This window comes from Aquarana catesbeiana, linkage group LG13 (genome assembly GCF_042186555.1).
Source record: "Aquarana catesbeiana isolate 2022-GZ linkage group LG13, ASM4218655v1, whole genome shotgun sequence".
Taxonomy (NCBI): Eukaryota; Metazoa; Chordata; class Amphibia; order Anura; family Ranidae; genus Aquarana; species Aquarana catesbeiana.
This window is the reverse complement of record NC_133336.1, coordinates 180,008,786-180,033,670: the sequence shown is the minus strand read 5'-3', so window position 1 is coordinate 180,033,670 and position 24,885 is coordinate 180,008,786. Positions and strand designations below refer to the sequence as shown.

Genomic DNA, 24,885 nt, shown 5'->3' with positions numbered 1-24,885 from the left:
AGCCAGCCCAGAATATGGGTCTCTCACGACAAACCAAAAAATAACTTCACCTGACTGCTCTGTGCAACCCACTGCCTTTTAGGGCATGTGAATGGGTGGTTCGTTCTTATGCCCCCTTCCCTACCACCTACCCACCCTACAGCTCCCCCTCTCCCCTTCTTTTTCTCTCTTTCTTTTCTTCTTTCTTTTTGTATACCCCTAGGCAACCTACACTGACATAACATTACAATCTTTCAAACCTCCCCATTTTAGGTAAGACTCATACAGTTATATAGATCATCCTGATTCAGTTTATTGGTTTTTTAATATTTTCATTATACAAACAATTTACAATTTTTTATAACATGAGGGGTCTTCGTAACTTTAGCATCTCCTTGTTACTGCTTACTCAGATCTACTTTAAATGTATCACTGAATAATGCTTGTTTTCCCTGACCTTTTGGAATGTAATTATTTAAATGGAAAAACATCAAAGAGTTTAAAAAGAAAAAATGAATTGGTGTCCCCAACTAGATACTAGCTTGGAACCACAACATGTTGACTGGTATCACTGTGGCACAGGGGCAGCAAACGTGCAGCAACATTCATTTATTACTGGCCCATATTGGAGCTTGCTTTGAGAAGGATCTACTACCAAAGCACTGGGCCTAGTTTTCGTAGACTTGGGCTCTTCAGGACAACCGTTGCTCCAAAAAAAGGAGTATGCTGCCATTTGGGGTGGGCTTGTGTGCCATATCCACCCCAATTGGGAAAAATTAGATAGCTGCTCCATCTGTAATATACTAATGTAAGAGGTAATTTATCCAGAAGAAGGTCCATAACCAGTTCACCATGTGTGCATGTTGTTGGGGATCTCTTCTGTAGAATTAATTATTGGAGTGAGCTTGAATTTGAGGATATTTCTCTCGCCCGACCAGCTGTGTAACAGGAATTTTTTATTTTTCTTAATGTGTTCCCTGAATTATTTTTTTTTTCTTCAGGAAAAAGTCATATCATCTTCACATGACCAACCTGTAAAGCAGATCTTTAGTGAGTTACTCTTTAGAAGACCCTGTGTGTGTATTCAATAGTATCACAAGTTTTGGTAGTAAGGATTTCCATATATCATTCATTCAGAATGCATGCTTTTTTATTCCGTTCTTTCTTTTCTTTTTTCTTTTCTTTCTTCTTTCAAACTGTAATAGAAAAGTGATATAAACATCTCCGAAAAAACAACAAATCTCAAATCCCTAATAAACACTACAATCCTACAGTGTATATGATATTTGACATAAAAACACCCCGCAGGGACCATTATGCCTATATAATATAAATTAATTCTAATACTAGTGTAGAGTTAAGGCCAATACCGAAGCATGTCTTTTAACAATAAAACTATTGTTTTAAACAGCTCTCGTTACTTGTCTTGAAAAATGAGTTGGACACTAGACATGTGCATTCGTTTTCGTCTGAATGCATTTTCGTCCGAATTTCAGGTATTTTCGTTATCGTTTTAACAAACGATAACGAGAGTGCAGAATCCGAAAAACGAAAGATCCGACATAAACAAATGCTTTATTTTCGTTTTCGTTGCTACAACAGTTCGATATAGATAGGAGATTCGACATGATGATGACAATAACAATCTGTGTCTATCAAACCTGTGGTCGAATGTGCCTAACCTTAGCTCTATTAGTCCAAGATTATTCTACATAGAGAGAAAAGATTCGACGTAGAGAGAAAAGATTCGACGTATGGGAGGAAAGATTCGACGTAGGGGAGGAAAGATTCGACGTAGGGGAGAAAAGATAAATAAAAATAATGATGAATGTTATTGGCTGATGGTAACCAAAGAGGAGGAGCAGTAAAATAGCTAGAATTAAGTACACACGTACTTTGGCTTATGGTGTCTGTTGAAAGTTCTAAGAAGATTCGACGGAGCAGGTAAACTATAAGGTGTCGTACAGTTTAGCTGCTCCGTCTAATCTTCTTTGAACATTCGACAGACACCCTAAGCCTTCAATGACAGATTCGTCCTTAATTTGGATTTTCGGACGAATGCAATTTTTAACGAAAAACAAAATAAATAAAAACGAATTTCGGGAGTAACTAAATAAATTTATTTTTCGGACGAAAACGAAATTCCGAAACAAAATATTTCAGTGTGCATATGTCTATTGGACACATCTTAACATCTTAATACCAGGAAGAGTTATAGTATCTTGGTCCTTAACATCTATCATCAATAGGGATGAGCCGAACACCCCCCCCCCCAGTTCGGTTCGCACCAGAACCTGCAAACGAACCTAAAGTTTGCACAAACTTTAGAACCCCGTTAAAGTCTATGGAACTCGAACGTTCGAAATCAAAAGTGCTAATTTTAAAGGCTAATATGCAAGTTATTGTCCTAAAAAGGGTTTGGGGACCCGGGTCCTGCCCCAGGGGACATGTATCAAAATGTGCAAAAAAAGTTTTAAAAAAGGCCCTTTTTTCGGGAGCAGTGATTTTAATAATGCTTAACCACTTCCCGCCAGGCCTATAGCAGATTGACGGCCGGGCGGTGGTTCAGTTATCCTGACTGGGCGTCATATAATGTCCAGCAGGATAACATGGGGGCGCGCATCACGCTCCACCTATCTTGGTAAAGAGCCTCCAGCGGAGGCTCTTTACCACGTGGTCAGCCGCGTCCAATCACGGCTGATCATGATGTCAATAGGAAAAGCCATTGATCTGCTTTTCCTCACTCACGTCTAACAGACGCGAGTAGAGGAGAGCTGATCAGCGGCTCTCCTGACAGGGGGGGTCTGCGCTGATTGTTTATCAGCGCAGCCCCCCCCTTGGATGCCCACACTAGACCACCAGGGAAGCTGCCAGGACCACCAAGGAAGGGGGCAATATGTGGATGACCAGTTATGTACCCCATGGCCATCCATATGTGCAAATTATGCCAGATCTGTGCCAATCAGTGCCCAGCAATGCCACCCATTAGTGTAATCAGTGCCACCAGTGTCATCAATGCCACCTATCAGTGTCCATCAGTGCCACCTGTCAGTGCCCATCCATGCCCATTAGTGCCCACCTATCAGTGCCCAGTGCCCATCTGTGCCACCTATCAGTGCCACCCATAAGTACCCATCAGTGCCACCCATAAGTACCCATCAATGCCACCTACAAGTGCCCATCAGTGCCGCCTATGAGTGCCTATCAGTGCCGCATACCAGTGCCACCTATCAGTGCCGCCTATCAGTGCCCATCATCAGTGCCCGTCAGTGCCACCTCATCAGTGCCACCTCATTGGTGCCCATAAGTGCTGCCTTATCACTGCCCGTCAGTGCAGCCATATAAGTGCCCGTCATTGAAAAAGAAAACTTAACATTGCTTCAGTTTGCCGCAGTGCGCATGTGCAGGGGACAGGGGATATCTCCTAAACCGTGCATATTTAGGCGATACCCAGGATAGCTATAGGTAAGCCTTATTATAGGTTTACCTGAAGCATAAAGTTGTTGTAAAGGATTTACAACCACTTTAACCTTTGCAGTACAGTTGTCTAAGGTAGGTTAACATGCTAGTGCTAATTGTCTGGTGTCTATTAACCCCTGTCTTCTTGCCTGTGATTATGTTGACACTTCAGTATTAATGACTGCTATGCATTTATTAACTGCTAAGCATTTTCAGGTGAGTCTGTGGCCTGAGTGAAGTTCAGTGACCTGCTTAGTGGCATTCCTAAGTCCTTACCTGTTTGTTATCAATCTGTAATTGCTTCTGCCTGAAGTGTCTTAGACCTCACTCACACATGCAGGGGGGTCCATTTGCTGCTAGTCATCTGGGACTCCTTGGGCACTGCGACCGGCTGCGGCTAGCTAGGTGGCAGGCCCTTGAGTCACGGTGGCTGGTTGCAAACTGTGCCTTTCACAGTTGTGAATGGCGATCTGACCCTGCAATCGTCTGCAGAGGAATGTGTGGTGTACTACTTGTAGTAGACTGCATAGATGTGTGGTTTGCTGCTTGTAGTGGATTACTGTGGGTGTTTTTACCAAATACTCCCTGGTATTGTGTCCCCAGTCGTTCAGCTCATCTGTGAGCCAGTAGCAATCAGCCTTTCTAATGACCAGTTCACTAAGGTGAGGGCAGGAAAGTAATTGATTGCAAATCTCTCCAGCCCTCAACACTAGCACCACTTCTCCAGAGGAGAGGCAACCTGTTCCCTCAACAGGGACAGGCCCTCTTTAGCCCTGAAAGAGCCTCTCTGCAATCAACTTCCAGGAGGGGCAGACTAAGGAAATCCCACTACAACAATTGTGCTGGGCTGGTGGTAGCTGGCTTACCTGCCAAAATGTGATGCAAAGTTGCATGCCAGAGGCGACAGCAAAAGGTGAGGCAGATACTGCAAAATGCTATAGTCGCTAATGGTCCCATTGGTCCCCAGCTGTCTAAAGGGTACCTCTGCCTTAAAAGCAGCCTGTCAAACAGTCTTCATCAGATTAGCCAGGGGTGCCACAGCCCAGCAGTACGGTGTCCAGAGCCCCTGGTAAGAGGACGGCGAAGTCGGGGGGCGGGGCCAGTGACGGGAGGCGTGGCCTGCGCGGTCAGGAGACGGCAGCGTCCAGGCCCTCATCCCTGGGGATGGATGACACGGAGCCCCTGCAGTCGCTCGGTGACCGGTCCGAGGAGGAGCTGACTGGATCAGAGGCAGACGAGCGGCAGGAGCATCCGGCGCCAGTGGATTCGGGATCAGCGGCAGCGGGGACACCCCCTGGTCAGCTCGTTAAGTCACCTTGTGTGTCATCTGTGCCACTTACAAATGCATTGCGGGGGATGTTAGGGGTAGATGATGTGGGGGGGACGGGGGCCACAGTAGGTGGGCCGCAGTCTCTTTTAGTCTTTTTTGGCCGCAGCAGGGGACCCCCAGAGGCGGGCCCGGTGCCCAGCTCTGGAGGGCCCGACCTACAATTGCAGGCATTGTTGGGGCCCTGGTACAGTGGTTTGCACCAGGTACGAGCGGGCGTGCGCCGCAAGCTGCGGTGTGGGTGCCGATGAGTGACGGACCACCCTTGAGCGGGGGATGGGGGCTGCCGGGTTGCCCACCCCATCTGTTATGGTGGCGGCAGCGCCCGCTGGGGCAGTGGCCCTGCCAGGGTCTTCCCCCACCTCCTACAGTGGTGACAGTGGCGGGGGAAAAAACGGGCACAGGACAGGAAGGTTGGGGTAAGACGGATGTGGTTCGCATTGCAGATGCGGGGAAATGCGAAGTGTACGTCTGCTTTGAGGGGCCGCTGGGGTCGCACTTGAAGCCAGAGGTCAGGGAGAAGATTGTGAAGGGTTAGTATGTGGAAATTTTTTCTCTCTTGCCCCTGGAAAAGTTTAACCTAGACAGGGTTAAGCCTGATGATCGCAAAAAGGAGGATGAGGAAAAACGGCGTTACAGGCTAATTCCACGCACGTTTTCAAACTGGCTGCAAGCGTTCGCCATTACGGCAAGTGTGATAGGTGAAAAGAATCCCGAACATTGTTCGGCGCTATTTTGCTATATGGACACGGTAGGGGTGGCCTACAGAGTGTACGGCGGTACAGCGTGGCTCAGGTACGATGAGCAGTTCTGGCAACGCAGGGCGGTCTGTCCTTCCCTGCGCTGGGACCATAAGGATATTAGCCTCTGGATGAAGCTCATGTCCTCGGCACGGGCCCCAAACCAGTTTTTTTCCAGGGGGGCTGGTGGTTCATCTTCCCCCGGACAGCCAGCTGCCAAAAAATGGGGTGTCTGCTGGCAATACAATGATGGAACTTGTAAGTTTGGGGGCGCCTGTCACTTTAAACATGAGTCCTCCGGTTGCGGTGGATCTCATCCCGGAATCCGCTGTTTTAGAAAAGTGGAAAGGTTGCCCCGGAGAGATTGGTAACAAAAGGGAGGACACCAGTGAGGGGGGAAAGGATGCAACCTTTCCTAAATAGGTATCCGGACCGGGCGGCCGCCTGGCTTTTGTGGGAGGGATTCTCTGAAGCTTTCAGAATCCCTAGCTTCTTGTCTGCCATCCCGCCAGTTGCGAAGAATTTGCGTTCGGCATTGCTTCACCCTGGGGAGGTGGGAGAAAAATTGGGGAAGGAAGTAGCATTGGGTCGCAAGGCCGGGCCTTTTCGGGAGCGTCCTATGCCTGAGTTGGTGATTTCCCCCCTGGGATTGGTACCCAAGAAGGAGCCGAATAAGTTTCGGCTCATACACCATTTGTCTTTTTCAAAGGGGGTTCGGTCAATGACGCAATCGACCCGGGCGCCTGCACAGTGTCGTACACGTCCTTTGATGCAGTGGTGGGATAGGTGCGCCGCTGTGGTAAGGGCACGCTAATGGCGAAAGCGGACGTCGAATCGGCTTTCCGCCTGCTCCCAGTCCATCCTGACAGTTTTTGGTTATTAGGGTGCTGCTGGCAGGGTGAGTTCTACGTCGATCGCTGCTTGTCTATGGACTGCTCAATTTCATGCGCGTTGTTTAAAGCCTTCAGCTCCTTTGTGGAGTGGGTGGTCCGGGACGTTTCGGATTGAATTTCATAATTCATTACCTGGATGACTTCCTCTGCGTAGGTCCCCCATCGTTGAATGTGTGTGCGGTACTGTTATCCACCTTGCAGCATATGGTGGGTGTATTCAGTATTCCGCTGGCGGGCGATAAGACCGAGGGCCCGACTATCGCTCTTAGCTTCTTGGGCATAGTCATCAACTCAGAAGCTATGGAGTGTCGATTACCAGAGGGTAAGCTGGTGGCTCTTAAAGGGGAGATTCAGGCGATCATGGGGCTATGAAAGATTCAGCTTAGGAAGCTACAGTCCTTACTGGGAAAATTGAATTTTGCATGTCGCATCATTCCCATGGGCAGGGTGTTCTGCCGACAGCTGTCGGCTGCCACCGCTGGGGTCAGGTCCCCCACCCATTTCATTCGCATCACTCAGGAACATCGTGAGGACTTGAAGGGGTGAGATACTTTCTTTTCGAACTACAATGGTAGATCGTTGTGGATGTCCAGCCCGGTGAGTAATTGGGATCTAGATCTGTTCACGGATGCGGCCGGGTCTACGGGGTACGGAGCGTTCTATCAGGGGCAATGGAGTGCTGAGCCCTGGCCCAGTGCTTGGGTGGAGGCCGGCTTCTGAAAAAATCTGGTTCTCCTGGCGCTGTTTCCAGTGGTGCTGGCAATTGAGATATGGGGTGAGTCGTTCAGGGATTCAAAGGTGAGATTGAATTGTGACAATCTGGGAGTGGTACAGGTCATTAACCGCATCTCAGCGTCGTCACAACCTGTCATTCAGCTGCTGCTGCGGCACTTGGTGCTGCGTTGCCTACAGCTGAATATCCTTTTGTACGCGTTACATCTCCCGGGTGTTAAGGCGTCAGCCAATATGTTGTCTCGCTTTCAGTGGGACAAATTTCAGGAGTTGGCTCCAACGGCAGAGCGACAGGGTGTTCCGTGTCCCCGATGGCTGTGGTCGATAGTCTTGGAGTCCTCGCGGGATGGATAAGGGGATCGGTGAGTGAGTCCACGTGGGGGGCTTACGAGAAGGTTTGGAACGAATGGTGGGCGTTGTTCAGGCAGGTTGGAGTGGATCCAGGGGCTGAGGAGGTAAGGTTGCTAGTCATCTATTTTGTTTCCAGGAATCTGGAGCAAGGGGTGTCGTTTTCAGCAAAGGACCTCAAGCTCGCAGGTCTGGCAATCTTGTTTAAGTTACAGGGTGCAGCAGATTATACAAAAGATTTTTGTGTTCAACAAGTGATGAAAGGCTATCGTCAGACACAAAAACATAGGGTTGTCAGGAGGCCTGTGACTTTTGGCAATCTTAAGGCTTTATGGGGTCAGTTGGGTATGGTATGCACATCGGCATACGAGGTGTCCTTATTTCGGGCAGCGTTTTCGCTGGCCTTGTTTGGTGCCTTCCGGATAAGCGAGTTGGTTAGCCCTTCCAAGAGGGTTCCGGGGGGTTTGCGTGCATAGGATGTTGTGTTCAAAGGGGTTAGCGTTGAGGTATTGCTGTGCCGGTCCAAGATGGATCAGGGTGGTGAAGGTGAGGCTATATTCTTTGCCAGACTCTCTGGTGTGCCCGGTGGGGGTGGTGAGGGACTTCCTGGGAGTTTGCCCGGTAGCGGACGGGGTGTTGTTGATGCACAAAGATGGGCCCCCCTTGTCAAAATTTCAGTTTGTGTCAGTTTTCAGAAAATGCTTGAAGGCAGCGGGTTTGGATTGCACACAGTATGCTTCGCACTCCTTCCAAATTGGGGCGGCCACAGAGGCCACGCGATGTGGGTTGGACGGAGATTCCGTACCTACGTTCGACCGCACTTGGTGGTCGAGTAGAGCTTGGCCCACTGATTTGGAACTTGAAGGGGAGGAAGGGTGATTAATGGGCTTGTTTAAGGGTTGTGGAGTGGGGTGAATAGCTGTTATGTTGCCTTGGTTATCTGTGGTTGTTCTTCCTTTCTTTCAGATGGAATCCAGATGTGTCTCATCTGGATATTGGGCCACTCTTATGTGTTTTGGGGGGCCAGGCGGGCAGACATGAGACCTAATGGCAGGCAATTGAGGATTTCCAGGGAAGAGGCATGTATCCGCTGGTTAGGAAGGCAATGGGCTAGGGTGTTGCCTGAGATGCAGCATTTTGCACGCCTGTACACACCGCCTGATGTGTTGGTGCTTCAAGTCGGTGGTAACGACTTGGGAGGTCGTCCCATCCGGGTGCTCATCAAGGATGTTAAGATTGACTTCTTACGCTTGGGGACTTCCTTCCCTAGTATGTTGGTCATTTGGTCCGATATTGTGGCCAGGACAACTTGGAGGTTGACAAGGTCTGTGGACCGCTTAAATAAAGCCCGTATTAAGGTAAACAAAAGGGTGGGCCAATTCGTGATTCGGAATGGAGGTTTGGTGATCCGCCACAAGGAGTTGGAGAAGGATGTTGGGCTCTACCTCCGAGGGGACGGGGCTCACATGTCCGAGGTGGGGAATGATCTCTGGTCCCTGGGGTTGGAGGAGGGGATACAGAGGGCACTGAGAGTGTGGAGGGGCTCCCAAGAGTAAGGGGGTCACCCTTGTTAGCTGTGGCGGTGGTGGTCTTTGATGGTGGTAACTAACCCATAAGATGGAAGTGTGGGGGACTCATTGGTGGTATGGGCCCCCTTGGTGTGTGCCATCAAAGACCACCGGGGGGAGCAACTGATATTTGAGTTTTGTTATGGTTAAAAATGTTATATATTTTATATTTGTAAATAAAAGGCTGCTATGGCCAGTTATACTCCAATTAAAGTGTGGTCTCGTCAATTATAGGTAAGGTTAAGTGGGGAGTTTAAGGTTGGAGTATGATAAATGGCGGCAGTCATTTAAAGGGGGTGTACATCTTATCTACCCTGGTCAAGAGAGGCCTGAAGCGAGAGGATTGGAAAGGAACTAGCAGAGGGCCGGCATGACAGGAGTGAAAGTTAGTCAGAAGAAGTGGGGAGTAGCGGATTGGAGGAAAAGTTTGGAGATAGGAGGGGTTTCGTTTATTTAAGGGGTATGAGGGGTGACCCAGGCAACACTGCAGGGAATTGTTGAAAGGAGAAGTTTACCACCCGCCCTCCATGTTTTTCGTTAATTTTATTTATTTTAGGTGCAAGGCAGCAGGACATGTCATGGCAGAGGACAATTGGCGGTGGTGGTAACTAACCCATGAGATGGAAGTGTGGGGGACTCATTGGTGGTATGGGCCCCCTTGGTGTGTGCATTTAACATGAGTTAACTGAAGATGGTAATGTTGGCACTGCAGGTAACGTGTTGTCTCTGGGTTGGTGTTATCACGGCCATAGGCCTAGTACGGTAAAAGGCCCACAGTGAAGAAGTTATGTTTGGAAGTGCCGTCAAAGGCCACCGAGGGGAGCAACTGATATTTGAGTTTTGTTATGGTTAAAAAAGTTATATATATATATATATATATATATATATATTTTTGTAAATAAAAGGCTGCTATGGCTAGTTATACTCCAAATAAAGTGTGGTCTCGTCAATTATAGGTAAGGTTAAATGGGGAGTTTAAGGTTGGAGTATAATAAATGGCGGCAGTCATTTAAAGGGATGTGCATCTTATCTACCCTGGTCAAGCAAAACTTTGGCCAGTAGTGAACTCACTATGATATTTGATCCCAGAGTGAAAACGAAATGGCCATTATCCCAGTTCAGCCACTGTGGATACAAGACTGTATGCTGTTTCTCTAGTAGTCCCTTGTGGTCAGTCAACCCTTATGGTCCATCTCACAGGCAACACATACTGCTTCTAAGTCCGACTGGTGACAGTCCAAATTGGATCCAGTAATATCTAGAAGAGGGATTGACCCCTTATGATAGTTTCCAATGATCAGAGGATAGCCAAAAGGCAAAGTAACGAAGAGTGAGTGACAGGTTAAACCTGGGAAAAACTACAGAAGAAACCGAAAGAATCCATCAGCCTCTTTATCTATTGGCCTAAAGCCGAATATACTCCTTTCTAGGAGCAACAAAGTTTTCTCCACTCAAATCACCCAGTAAGTGTCAGCCGGCAGAATTATATGGAAAGTTGGACGTTGTGTTCGGGGTCCTGTCCATTGAGGAAATCATTGGAATTTCCGTTCCTCTTCTCCAACTCATTTAATTCCCTCCATAACTCCTTAGAGGAATTAACGCTTGAAACAAGTGCTACCACATCTTGTTCAATGATAAACCACCTGTCCAAAGAAGATGTCAAGGATTATGCTACCCTTGGTTCTTAGTTGAAAAGCAGACTAGGACATGAGGCTGAAAGGATGAAGATCCAAGAAGTTCATATGGAGTCATTGCAATCAATTGCTCAAGTTATCAGGTAAGATTGTAGGTTGTCTTAGACCTAGCAGATGTGTGTTTCACTATAAGTTCCTTTGACAGACTTTGACCTTTCCACATACTCTGGGAATGTTCCAGGGCATTCATCCAGTAATGGCTGCCTTGCGTGAATTCCTTGTTTGGGCAACAGCCTGCTGGCTCAATGTCCTCCAGGCACAGGCAATATTCTAATTAAGCTTGGAAGAGATTGGAATGAGTCATCATTGGGAGAAGGCCAACTAATCTCATTACAGTAAAGACACTCCTGGAAGCAGTTCTGATAACTCAGAAGAATATGGTAGAGTAACCTCAAAGGTAGCGACCATATCTCACTTGAACAAGCCATAGCTCTTTTCCATCAGTTGCATCCCAGGGTCCTAATAGCACAGAAGTGGTCTGTAGTAATCCATGTGGTCCAATGGGTTCAATGGAAGGTTGAGAACTTTATTAACAAGTATAAAATAAATACTGCGCTAACACAGAAAAAATAAGATGAGCTGCGACTAAAGGTAGTAAACCATAAATCCAATATAATTCAAAAAGTCGCGCTAGAGGAATGAGAGTGGCAACAACCAGGTGCCTACAGCATCAAAAAGAATTATGAAAGTAAAAAGTGGTCACTGTGCAAATAATTATAATACTACCCAGTGTATATAAACACTGCAATGAAATTTAAATAAATATTAAATAAACAGAACACAGATATTGCTTTCTATGCCTATAAAAAAAGAAAAAAAGAAAAAAAGAGGGAAAAAAAAGAGGGGGAATAATTCAATAATTTCAATAATTTTATTTTATTTTTCCTTTTTTCCCTCTTTTTATTAACAAGTGTCTGTAGTAACGGAAAGCTTGCTTCCTGTGTACCAGGAAAAGTCCCCTTGGTGGTGGCTAAACCAGTTAGTCTTTTCAGCTTTATCAGCTTCCTGACATCCCAATCATCACAATCTGTTTACTTTATTGGGTACTTATACCAACGGAGGAGAAAAATGTCTAACATTAGAAGTTGCAGTCCTTCTCAGGCTAAAGTTGCTCTAAAAATGCAACAAAGAGCCGCAGCTATGCTCCAAAGAGTCATCAAGATTGTAAGGTCCTATCTTCACTGTCACGAAGCAATGCAAAACTAGTTCACTTCTGTCAGAGGTATCTTCCATTCAGATTTGCTAATCCTTTGGGTTCTGGTTTCCTAGAACTTCCTGGCAGACGCTGTAAGGTGCAAGGCTGTTAGAGGTCAGGGGATGGTCTCCAAACCAACAAGCAATTCAAAGGATCTACAACAAATAACGCTATCAAGAGATCAACCTGACTGTAAACTCAATGACTTCCCAAAGGTGGAAGTAGTGTGTCTACTGACATCCAGATGGGTCTGCAGATTAGCCAATATGTAAATAAAACAAACCTAGGCCTAGTGGCATCAGAGAGGAACACTTACTGTCTATTAAGGCAGTTGCACTGTTGCTGGTCAAGGTAGTTCAAAGGGCTTAGAGGGATAGGACAAATCCATCAATTGAGTGCAGAGATCTCTTTACCAGATGGATTGTGCATCCATGGACAGAACTTAAGAGTATCTCCAGAATTAGAATGGAAACTGTGACCTGGTCTACATTCAACACAATCTGGGCTCATTTTAAAGTGGACCCAGCGGCCTTTGCTACAATACACTTTGGGCGTTCAGTGTTGGATAGACCTAATCCTCGATTTAAACACTTCAGGATTATCCACCCTTGTTTCTTTTGGTGCTTGCTACATCCCACAAGTATATGCATAGTTGCCAACATTGTAAAAAAAATTATAGGAACACTTTTTTGGCTGTAGGCGGAGTCTTATTATAATCAGGGGCAGTGCATGCGTTTGTAGGCGTGGCATAGCAAAAATAAATAAATTGTGTGGTTTACGTGAAATAGTGGGTGTGGCTTATATGGGTGTGGTTCAGATGGGGGGTGTGGTTAGAGTCTGAGATGAATGAGAGATGGAGAAAGAGCGTGTCACCTGCCACGTCGCCCGCCACTAGATGCCATCAGGTGCCCTCAGCAGAGTACATCCTTGCATCAGGTGCCCCCAGCAGAGTCTGTCCTTACATCAGGTGCCCCCAACAGAGTCCGTCCTTACATCAGGTGCCCCCAGAAGCAGAGGCCCTACTTACAGATCTCTGTCCCCAGCGGAGCCCCTCCATACATCAGGTGTCCCCAGCGGAGCCCCTCCATACATCAGGTGTCCCCAGCGGAGCCCCTCCTTACATCTGGTGTCCCCAGCAGAGCTCCTCCATACATCAGGTGTCCCCAGCGGAGCCCCTCCTTACATCTGGTGTCCCCAGCGGAGCCCCTCCTTACATCTGTGTCCCCAGCAGAGCTCCTCTTTTCACCTGGTGTCCCCAGCGGATCCCCTCCATACATCAGGTGTCCCCAGCGGAGCCCCTCCTTACATCTGGTGTCCCCAGCAGAGCTCCTCCATACATCAGGTGTCCCAAGCGGAGCCCCTCCTTACATCTGTGTCCCCAGCAGAGCTCCTCTTTTCATCTGGTGTCCCCAGTGGAGCCCCTCCATACATCTGGTGTCCCCAGCGGGCCCCTCCTTACATCTGGTGTTCCCAGCGGAGCCCCTCCTTACATATGGCGTCCCCAGCGGAGCCCCACCTTACATCCCACGTGCCTGCAGTGTGGTTTCCGCCACCATTACCGTACATTATTAGAAACAGGCCGAGGTAATCAGGATAGAGGCGGAGCCGGCCGAGTGGCTTCAATAGAAATTGAGCTGTGGCGCCGCCCACCCCTTTCCACAACAGGTCACAAACAGACTGACAGCAGGGCGGGGGGTGGGCGGTGCCGCAGCTCAATTTCTATTGTCAGCTACGCCTCTTGTTCTTTGTCTTCAGTAAAATGGTGGCCGCGGACCTCTAGCGGAGGCAGTGGGGAGCCCGGGAAATGCTAAAATCTGGAAAAAGGTCCAAATCCCGGGAGTGTCCTGGGAAATTCGGGACAGTTGGTAAGTATGGTAGGAGGCGACTTCTTTTATAATATACACGGTCCTGGAATTGGGCGTGGGGGCAGAGTCTGCCCACACGTATATGCTGTCATGCTTTAGTGTCAGGAAAGGAAAATTACCGTCAGATAAGTATATACATTTTTTTAAACAAGGCATGGGGTTGATTTACTAAAACTGGAGCGTGCAAAATCTTGTGCAGCATGGTAGCCAATAAGCTTTTAACTTCAGCTTGTTCAATTAAGCTTTGACAAAAAAAATGTAAGCTGATGTGACTAAATGCTATGTGAATAAATGTAAACAATACATTTAGTTTGTGTCAAATCAGGCCGGTCCTTGCGCTACATAGTTAATGGTAGATCTAAAGGTGATTGTAAAATTAGATTGTACAGGGTATGGTTAGCCTTAGTCTTTATGAATAAACCCAGTTATATTTAGTAATTTCAGTTTGTTTATCTACTATTAGGTGCTAAAAATAATTTTATAAGTACTTACTTTATTCTGGTTTCCTCTTGTTCAGTAAACACAGAAGGGGCAGAGACAACGATAAAACAGTCAGAATGGGGAGGTAGATGTACAATTTTGTCCAACAGGTTAGATCTGTAATAACACAAAAAGATTCTCTGAAGGATGAGACTTGATATATACTTAACCAAGAACACTGATATAGACTTAAAGTGCTTGCAAAGGAAAAATTTAAAAAACAAACAAACAAAAAAATACCAAACATGTCAACCTCTGCCAGGTTAGCCCCCCCCCCCATATCAAAATTTTTGAAAAAATCTTATGCAGTTTGTTAGATCTTTGTTAGATCAGGTTAGATCAACCATTGTTTGCGTTAGACCTCACACAGAAGAAGCAATATTAACAGTTATTTGCGGGGGGGGGGGGGGGGGCTAACCCATCATCAGCCCACCCTTATCAAAATATTGATCAAACAATTCGCTATTTTGGAAGCTATTTGTTAGATCTGGTAAGATCAAGTGGTTTTAACATTAGATCTCACATAATTAGAGACTTATTAAGTGATTAATGAGGGGGGCTGGCCCCCCTTATCAAATTTTCTGGCCAAAAATCATTCAGGCTAATAGATATTCGTTAGATCCGGTAAGATCAAGTGGTTTTAACATTAGATCTCACATCATTTCAGAGATATTCCACATCAAAATAGAGATATTAGGTGGTACATATGGACGGGTTAGCCCCCCTTATCAAATTTTCTGGCCAAAAATCATTCAGGCCAATAGATATTCCTTAGATCCAGTAAGATCAAGTGGTTTTACCGTTAGATCTCACATAATTAGAGACTAATTAAGTGATTAATGAGGGGGGGCTGGGGGGCTGGCCCCCCCTTATCAAATTTTCTGGTCAAAAATCATTCAGACTAATAGATATTCGTTAGATTAGGTAAGATCAAGTGGTTTTAACGTTAGATCTCACATCATTTCAGAGATGTTCTACATCACAATAGAGATATTAGGTGGTACATATGGACGGATTAGCCCCCCCTTATCAAATTTTCTGGTCAAAAATCATTCAGGCTAATTGATATTCATTAGATCCGGTAAGATCAAGTGATTTTAATGTTTGATTATCCATAAACACAGGGATATTATGGGTATTTGGTAGCGATGCACGTATATCCATACTAGTGTCTATATCGGAGGCGGTGATGAGCATTTTCACGTGTACCAGTGAGGAGTGCCATTGAGCATACCGAGGTATGCTGAAATTATGTGGGACATTAATCGACAGGTGTGTCCAAGCCCAGTGAAGCCTGAAGCACAGTGCCAGAAGCCAGAGGGAAACTTTGGAGGGCTCTGGTGAAGGAGCCAACCGGGTGCCCATTTACGGTAGCCGGCTCAAAACCAATGACACGAAGAGACAGCAGCGAAAGTCCAAACCCTTGCAGAGGGCCCCCTGTTGTTGCCTCCAAGCAACCCAATGTCCTGTTTCTTTTAACAAATGCTGCCTGGTGTCGGAGATTCAATGCACACCAGACTCCCAGAACTTAGCACAGACTTAAGCCTGATCAGAACCTCACAGAGAGGAGTGTGGATACAAACCACCGAACAGGCCAGGGCCACCACTTCCTCCATGCTCCCTGACAAGCTGGTGGGACCTTCTCCTGTTGTTCCCATCCAAGTAAAGGGAGTCTACACCAAGGCCCTTCTGGATACTGGAGCTTAAGTGACCCTTCTCTACAGAGACTTCTATGACAGGCAGCTCAAGCACCTGCCTTTGCAGAAGTTGGAAGAGCTGCAGATATGGGGCATTGTGACTCACAACTTCCCCTATGATGGCTATCTACCGGTCAAGCTGACCTTCGATCCCTCCATGGCTGGGAAAGCCGAGACTTTTGAAACTCCAGGCAGTGGTCTGTCCTCGCCCACCGGGGGCCAGTAAGAGTTCTCTCATGATAGGGACCAATACTGATCTTGTCAGAAGGCTGTTGACACCTCTTGTTCTGGAGTCGGGCACTTCAACTACAAGTGTGCACTCCATGCTGAGACAAGCCTACCAGCACCTGGTACAAAAACAGAAGGGAATGATCTGGCACTTGGACCAGTGTGAGAAGGTGTTACAGCCTGGTAAAGTGGCCTATTTACGAGCATCTGTCAAGCTAAATTGGAAGCAAGCAGGCCCTTTCATTGTTCTTCAATCAGACGGACAGAGTGAAGACATGGGAGTGGACATAATTCCCGAGGTGGTTTCAACCAAAGGGTTGCAAAGAAGTCACGGGAAGATCTTGGTTAGTGTCCGCAACATAACAGCCTCGCCAGTGAAGATGCCGGCTCAGATGTTGCTGGGACAAATGAATCTGGCCAACCCAGTCCCGCTGTCTGATTTGGTGGGGGGAGAAAAGGATGGGATCTCTGTGGAGGAGCTCTATCCAAAAAATACTCCCATTTTGCCTGAATGGAAAGAAAGGGCCAAGACTCAGCTGCTGAGATGGCAGGCTGCATTCTTCAAGAGTGAATTTGATGTGGAGTGTGCAAAAAGTGCCCAATACCATCTCTTCGAGTGCATAAGCTGTTCAGGGAAAGAGTTTGATGGATTCCTTTAGGGGACTTGGAGGATCTGCATGAACAACTGGCAGAGTTGAAGAGGGCAGGTATCATCCGAGAGTCCCAGAGTCTATACCCTTCCCCAATAGTGGTGGTACGGAAGAAGAATGGGTCACTGAGGCTGGGTATTGACTACTGGATGCTGAACTGAAGGACCATTCCCGACCAATATACCACCTCAAGGATAGAAGCTGCCTTGCAGAGCCTGTCAGGAGCGAAGTGGTTCAGCATGCTGGATTTGAAGAGTAGGTATTACCAAATCCCCATGCACCCTGAGGATCGGGAGAAGACCATTTTCATTACCACGCAGGGGATCTTTGTATTTGATCGTATGCATCAAGGCCTGTCTGGTGCCCCAGCCACCTTTCAAAGACTAATGGAGAAGACAGTGGGTGACATGAAACTGATCGAGGTGTTGGTGTACTTAGACAACATCATCGTTTTCAGCAAGACCCTGGAAGGGCACGAAGAGTTTCTGCAGAAGGTCCTTAAGAGACTCCATGGTGAGGGGGTTGAAGCTGTCTCTGGAAAAGTGCCAGTTTTATCAACCCTTGGTCAACTACCTTGGTCACATTGTGTCTGCTGATGAAGTGGCCACTGACCTCCTGGCTGAGGCCTACCAACGTGACTGAGCTTAGGTCATTTCTGGGATTCTGCTCTTATTACAGAAGATTTGTCAAGGGATTCGCTAAGATGCTGACCCTGTTCTGGCGAAGCCTGTCAGACCAGCTGGAGGGCCCAGAAAACCCAGAGAGTCTATTCAGGAACAATAAACTCTCCAGTGTGAAGAGGTTTTAGGCAGCTGAAGTGAAGCCTAACAACCGCTCCAGTCGTGGCCTATGCAGATCCAACCAAGCCATATGAGCAACACTTTGACGTCAGTCGAGATGGGTTAGGTCGGGTGCTATATCAACAGCATGACTGCCTTGGGCAAGCATGGGCAAGGTATAAGTCCTCTAACCAGGGGGCTGAGGTGTGGGATAAGGAGTCAGATAACTCACCCTAATAAAAATTCAAACTCAAAATCGAGCCAGAGGATATACATTCAAACAGACATCAAGAACAGGAGGAGGATAGTGAGAGGCTCAGGTCAGGACTCTTATGGGACGAGCTGCGGGGGGGGGCTGGGTGGGCAACTGGATATTGGGAGAGGCAGGGGGTACGGGGGGGGGGGGGGGATAGCGCTTTGGTATAGGGATATCAGAAATGTAAAATGTAACCATCATTATTTATCATTTGGATGGAATAAAAAGATAAAGTGCAAAAAGAAAATGCCACAATGATGTGAAAGTATTAAGGGATAAGTTTGACTTGAAAGTTGAAACAACATCCTCCTAAGAATATTACTTGGCTAATGTGGCAAAGAAGAAAAAAAAAAAAAAAAAAAGAGCATGACTGCCATTTACGGCCTGTTGCCTACTTGAGTCGGAACTTGGCCCCCGCCGAGAAGAACTATCCCATGCACAAACTTGAGTTCCTGGCCTTGAAGTGAGTGGATAAACTGAGGGATTACCTGTATGGAGCGGATCGACAACAATGCTCTCACCTACATCCTCACTACCACCAAGTTGGACGCCACGGGTCACAGATGGTTGGCTGCTCTATCAGGGTTTATTTTCAGCCTGAAGTATCAACCGGGGTCAGGAAACAAGACGCTGATGCTTTGTAAAGAAGGCCCCATTGACCCTCCAGAAGAATAGGCCCAACTGACACCTGAAGGGTGCAAGCCTTATGTCAAGGAGCAGAACATCAGCCTGGAGTAGGATCCAGGACCGAAGAGGTTGGAGTGTCAGGTGTCCCCAGATGTTATTGCAATGTCACCCAAGTCGGGGATGAAGGTCTGCCCAAGCTGTCAAAGACCTGCGGAGGCACCAGTTGGAGGACCCTCCCTGTAGCTTGGCATTGAAGGCCTTGGAGAGCCAATACCCTGACTTGCTCCTCACTGACTCCCCGAAGGAAACCCATCTGTTGCACCGAGAGTGGGATCGGTTTCAGGTGCACAGAGGGTTGGTCTACCGAAATGGCCCCTCTGACGATTCTGAAGAAAAATGGCAGCTATTCCTACCTGAAAAACATACGGAGACAGTATTAACTGCCCTACTATCAGGCACCATGAATCAGACCGAGACAGAAGTATAGTTAAATCCCACTTGTTTAATAATAATAATAATAATAATAATAATAATAATAATAATAAGGTAAACAGAGTAATCGTAGTCAAAACAAGCCAGAGTTCAGCAACCGGATCGGGTAGTCAGCCAAGCAAATGCCAGAGAGCCAGAGATAAACGTAGTAGTACAGCAAGCAGGATCAGGAGCCAGAAGGAACGTCAGCCTAGCAAGTCTTCAACAGGAACGCAGGAGAATGACTCTGTGATGTTGACAAAGGTGAAGGCAGAGATCAAGTGAGCTGGACGACTTTAAGTAGGCAGGACTGACAAGCAGAATCAACAACAGCTGGGTAACTGTGGAGAGAAATGGGAGCTCAGAGAAGGAAGGGCTGAGCCCAGCCCTGACACCTACATGACAACCATGGCCACCTAGGGCCCAAGAGGACTTTTCTCCGGGTGAGGGACCGGTTCTACTGGCCCTGCATGCAGGCTGAAGTTGAGGACTATTGCCACTCCTGCATCAGATGTATCCAAAGGAAGACTTTGCCTCACCGAGCTGCCCCAATGGACCATCTTCAGAGTCAAGGACCCATGGAGCTGGTGTGCATTGACATTCTGTGCTTGGAGCCTGATCTGAACGGGCAGGGAAATATCCTGGTAGTGACTGACCATTTCACTCGGTATGCCCAGACGTTTTTCACGAGGGACCAACAACCATCCATTGTGGCCAAGATCTTTGCTGAGAAATTCTTTGTGCATTATGGTCTGTCTCAACGCATCCACTCTGATCAAGGGAGAGATTTCAAGAGTAGTCTCATCAAGAGACTTTCAGACCTGTTGGGCATCAGGAAGTCTAAAACCACCCCGTATCATCCTCAAGGAGATCCTCAACCAGAGAGATTCAACTGAACCCTCCTGGATATACTTAGAAGTCTAAGTTCAGAACAAAAGCAGCACTGGAGCAAGCATATAGTGGCTATTGTGCATGCTTATAACAGCACCGCCAATGATGCCACAGGTTACTCTCCCTATAGTTTGATGTTCGGACCGTAAGCCCGCCTGCCAGTAGACTTGGCCTTGGGCACATCCCTCGACCATACCTTAGCAACTTTCCACAGAGGGTATGTGGATCGCCTGCAGAGACGTCTGAAAACCACCTGTGATAAGGCTCAAGCTGCCTCATATGCCCGAGGACAGAGAAACAAAATAAACTTTGACCTCAGGGTACGAGTGCAGGACCTACAGCCGGATGACAAGGTACTGCTGAGAAACCTGGGTGTCCCTGGAAAGCACAAGTTGGCTAACCGCTGAAAGTCACAGCCCTATGTCGTTTGCAAGCATCTGACACCCAGTATATCAAATCCAGCCAGAGGGAAGCACAGGCCTGCTGAAGACTTGGCATCACAATCATCTGTTGCCTCTGTCAGAAGCAGTTCATGTGCCACCACAGCCAGATTTACAGTCCACACCCACAGCCTCAAAGATCCTGGCCAGTGACTAGACCTCACTCTGTACCCCTTGCTGAAGATGAAAACAGCGAGGATGAAGATAAAGATTGTCTGTGGCCATCTTAAATGCCAGGGCCTGCTACCCAACCCCCCTTTCTTTTTCTCCCAAGGTGACTTAGGTGACTCTCAGGCCAGAGGCTTCTGAGTTTGTACCTCAAAGTCCACCTTTTGAAGAGTTGGAAGACCCTCAATCTTCCCTGCTGACAACAGACCCCTAAGACTTTCCATCCTTCATTGAGGAAGCTGAAATGCAGGATGAAGAAGAGACCAGTGTGCCTGTAACCCCAGAACCTAAAGAACAGCGAGAGCAAAGGGTTATTCACCTGCCCAAAAGACTAACATATGATACTTTGGGTGAAAGCTCTGAGGAGGTCATTCTCATTGCAAAAAGGACTCTTGAAGAAACTGGCCCTTCCACCGCAGATTTGGTGGTGGACAATCCCAACTCACTGTCAGGGCTGGGCTCAGTCCTTCCTTCTCTGAGCTGGCCACTCAGCTGTCGGATAATTGCCAGCTCCTATCTCTCCACAGTTACTCAGCTGTTGATGATATCCTGCTCATCAGTCCTGCCTACTTAAGCCGTCCAGTCCAGAGGATCTCTGCCTTTGCCTTGGTCAACATCACAGAAACAATCTCCTGCGATCCTGTTCAAGACTTGCTTTGCTGACATCCCTTCTGGCTCCAGATCCTGCTTGCTGTTCCACTACATTGATCCCTGACTTCTGGCTTGGCTGACTATCCGTTCCGGTTACTGAACTTTAGCTATGTTTTGACTACGTTTGTTCTTTTTACTTTTATTATTAAACAAGTGTGATTTAACTGTACTTCTGTCTCGGCCTGATTTCTTGGTTTCTGACACTCACCCCCTGGCACATCTAGCTGGGCCAATCCAGTTAAGGTGGCCTGTAGGCAGGACAACCTCCCCTCCTATGCTATCTGGTGGGATGTTCCTCTGCCAGGGTTTTATGCAGATGTAAATTGTATGGTTTCCTGTGCACACTAACCTGTTTTTTTTTTCCGTGTGTATATCAAAAGCATGTAACAGGTCAGACTCTTTACCTCCTTTGGCGGACCAAAGGTTCTTTGGTGGGGGGAGTGCGTAGCGGGGGCTACTCTATCACCCATGGTCCTGCACCTCCCGCCATTCCTGCCAGCGACCGTCGGACTGAATTAACACTTACACAGGCACTCACTGAGGGAGAGCACACCTGTCAGTCCCTGTGGGGGATTTCCTCTTCCTGTGTTCCTATTGGCAGGGAGAGGGAGCCAATCAAGCAGCAGCAGAGGACCACGGCCCACAATACAGCCCCATTGATTTCTACAGGGGGTGGAACTACCAAGCCCAGCCTGCTTTGCAAGAAGGGGGGGCTAGCTAAAGACTTAAGCTTGTTGGTCTGAGGAGAGATCATCATGAGGCAGGGAGGTGAATAGAGGTGTGAGGAGAGACTACAAGCACCCGCTGAAGAACCATGCAAAGAAGGTTCCAGAGACCATCCAGAGACGGTTGAAGATGGATGTACCTTCTGTACCACCTAATATCTCTATTTTTTATGGAATATCTATGAAATTATGTGAGATCTAAAGTTAAAACCACTTGATCTTACCGGATCTAATGAATATCTATTAGCCTGAATGATTTTTAGTCAGAAAATTGCATGTGGGGGGCCAACCCGTCCTTATGTACCACCTAATATCTCTATTATTATGTGGAATATCTCCGAAATTATGTGATCTCTAACGTTAAAACTACTTGATCTTACCGGATCTAATGAATCTCTATTAGCCTGAATAATTTTTGGCCAGAAATTTGATAAGGGGGGCTAACCTGTCCATATGTATCACCTAATATCTCTATTTTGATGTGGAATATCTCTGAAATGATGTGAGATCTAACATTAAAACCACTTGATCTTACCGGATCTAACGAATATCTATAAGCCTGATTGATTTTTGGCCAGAAAATTTGATAAGGGGGGCTTAACCCGTCCATATGTACCACCTAATATCTCTATTTTGATGTGGAATATCTCTAAAATGATGTGAGATCTAATATTAAAACCACTTGATCTTACCGGCTCTAACGAATATCTATTAGCCTGAATGATTTTTGACCAGAAAATTTGATAAGGGGGGGCCAGCCCCCTCTCATTAATCACTTAATAAGTCTCTAATTGTGTGAGATCTAACGTTAAAACCACTTGATCTTACTGGATCTAACGAATATCTATTAGCCTGAATGATTTTTGACCAGAAAATTTGATAAGGGGGGCTAACCTGTCCATATGTACCACCTAATATCTCTATTTTGATGTGGAATATCTCTGAAATGATGTGAGATCTAACGTTAAAATCACTTGATCTTACCGGATCTAACGAATATCTATTAACCTGAATGATTTTTGGCCAGAAAACTTGATAAGGGTGGCCAGCCCCCCCTCACTAATCACTTAATAAGTCTCTAATTATGTGAGATCTAACGTTAAAACCACTTGATCTTACCGGATCTAACAAATAGCTTCCAAAATAGCTAATTGTTTGGTCAATTTTTTGATAAGGGGGGGCTGATGACGGGTTAGCCCCCCCCCGCAAAAAAACTGTTAATATTGCTTCTTCTGTGTGAGATCTAATGCAAACAATGGTTGATCTAACCTGATCTAACAAAGATCTAACAAACTGCATAAGATTTTTTCAAAAATTTTGATATGGGGGGGCTAACCCTGCAGAGGTAACATGTCATACTTACCCGCTCTGTGCAAATGTTTTGCACAAAGAAGATCTAATCCTCCTCTTTTTAGGTCACCTCCTGAAGCTCTGGTCCCCTCCCCTTTGCTAAGTGCCATAAGCCACAGAGCACGTGGCCCAGCCCTGCCCCGATCCCTCCTCGCTGGCTGTGGTTGACATCATCGGGAGGCAATGACTCCTGCTACTGCATGTCAGCCAATGAGGAGGGAGAGACCCGAGAGAGACGCTGCTCTTGTGCACATTGCTGGATCCATATTGGGCTTAGGTAAGTATTAGGGGGCTGAGGCTGGATCTGCACACTGAAGGTTTTTTACCTTTATGTGTGCAGTGTATAACCCATGAAGGAAAAAACCTTCAGCTTTCAGCCTTTAGACATCATGTCCCGGACTTCTTCCGGGGCATGATGCCCCAGAAGAAGACCTGTTAGTGACAAAACCAGTCGGGTAAAGGAGCTGTTTCCTGCTATCACGTTCCTGTTTACAGTATCTGGATGTTTTTAATGGCAGCTGCCTATGTTATATACAACACTGGTTTTTATCTGAACAAATGTAAGTGCAATACCTTTTATTAAATGAGTCTTTTGGGATTTTACCCCTTCTGGTGTCTCCATTTGCATGGTTAAATCTTTTTTTTTTTTAAAGGGTAAATTTTATTGAAGTTCACAAGATTATTTTACAATACTATAGCACAATTCTTTATCACATTACAACAGCCTGTATTGCGAAACATTGTATACTGGTAACACTCATTTAGACTTAATATTTGTTAGCATGAAAATAAAGCTCTGTCAGTATACAGAATAACCAATGTACTCGTTTCTTATCTAACTGTTTCCTTATCTTGTTCCCACTATTTCCTCCAGCTTTTATTTCTAACAGTAAATCCACTTCTCACCTCGCGTCCATCACACCTGCACATATACATTGTTAAATAACCTGATAACTGTTATATTTCAATCTCTCCGGATACCTTTGCGATCCATTTTCCCCAAATTTTATCAAACTTTTTGTTACTCCCTCTGGCTTGATAAGTGAGTTTATACATTGGCAGAGCGTTATTAACCAATTTTAACCAATCCCCAAGAGAGGGAGGGCTCTGCTCCCTCCACTTGAGGGCCAAAGCCTTCTTAGCGTAACAGAATAGTATACGTAGAAGGGTCTTCCTTGATGTGGGTAGGTCCTCCTCCTCCAGGTCTCCAAGCAGGCACCTGGCCGGAGAGTATATATTTGGGAGCTCTAGCTTTTCCTCCACAAATGTGAGGACTTCCCCCCAGTATGTCACCACCTGGGGACATTGCAACACAATATGGAAGAAATCTCCCACTTCCGCTTTGCACCGGGGACACTCCGGGGAATCCCTCCCTCCCATTTTGTGCAGTAGTTAAGCTGGAGCATTTTATCTCTGGCCGAGATCATTGATGACACCGTGGTGTCCAACACCTCCTGCCATGTCTCCTGCCATGTAAGAGATGGGATATCCTTTTTCCATTGTATGGCCACCCTGTCTAACCCAGGGGAAGAGGGAGTTAGCAGAACTGAGTAGTATCTAGAAATCAGTTTTGAGTGGTCTTCCTCAGCAATATGTTTTTCCATTACAGATGGGGAGAGATTGATCTCATCCCCCCCATATTGAGCCCTGACGGCATGCCTCAACTGGAGGT

The 24,885-nt window shown here is 46.7% G+C and overlaps 1 protein-coding gene across 2 annotated transcripts in view; it reads right to left on the bottom strand.

Annotated features, from left to right (window-relative positions):
- Nucleotides 1-267: 267 nt before the first annotated feature.
- Nucleotides 268-24,885, bottom strand: part of LOC141117017 (SLAM family member 9-like) — a 169,483-nt gene continuing 144,865 nt past the window's right edge. For both annotated transcript variants that reach the window (XR_012237082.1, XM_073609587.1), the window contains 2 exons: nt 14,293-14,397; nt 268-1,175 (listed from right to left, as the gene is read on the bottom strand). Coding sequence is in view for 1 of the 2 variants with exons in the window: in XM_073609587.1 (XP_073465688.1) it covers nt 14,294-14,397 (104 nt within the window). In the remaining variant the exon portion in view is untranslated. The remainder of the gene's footprint in view (nt 1,176-14,292; nt 14,398-24,885) is intronic.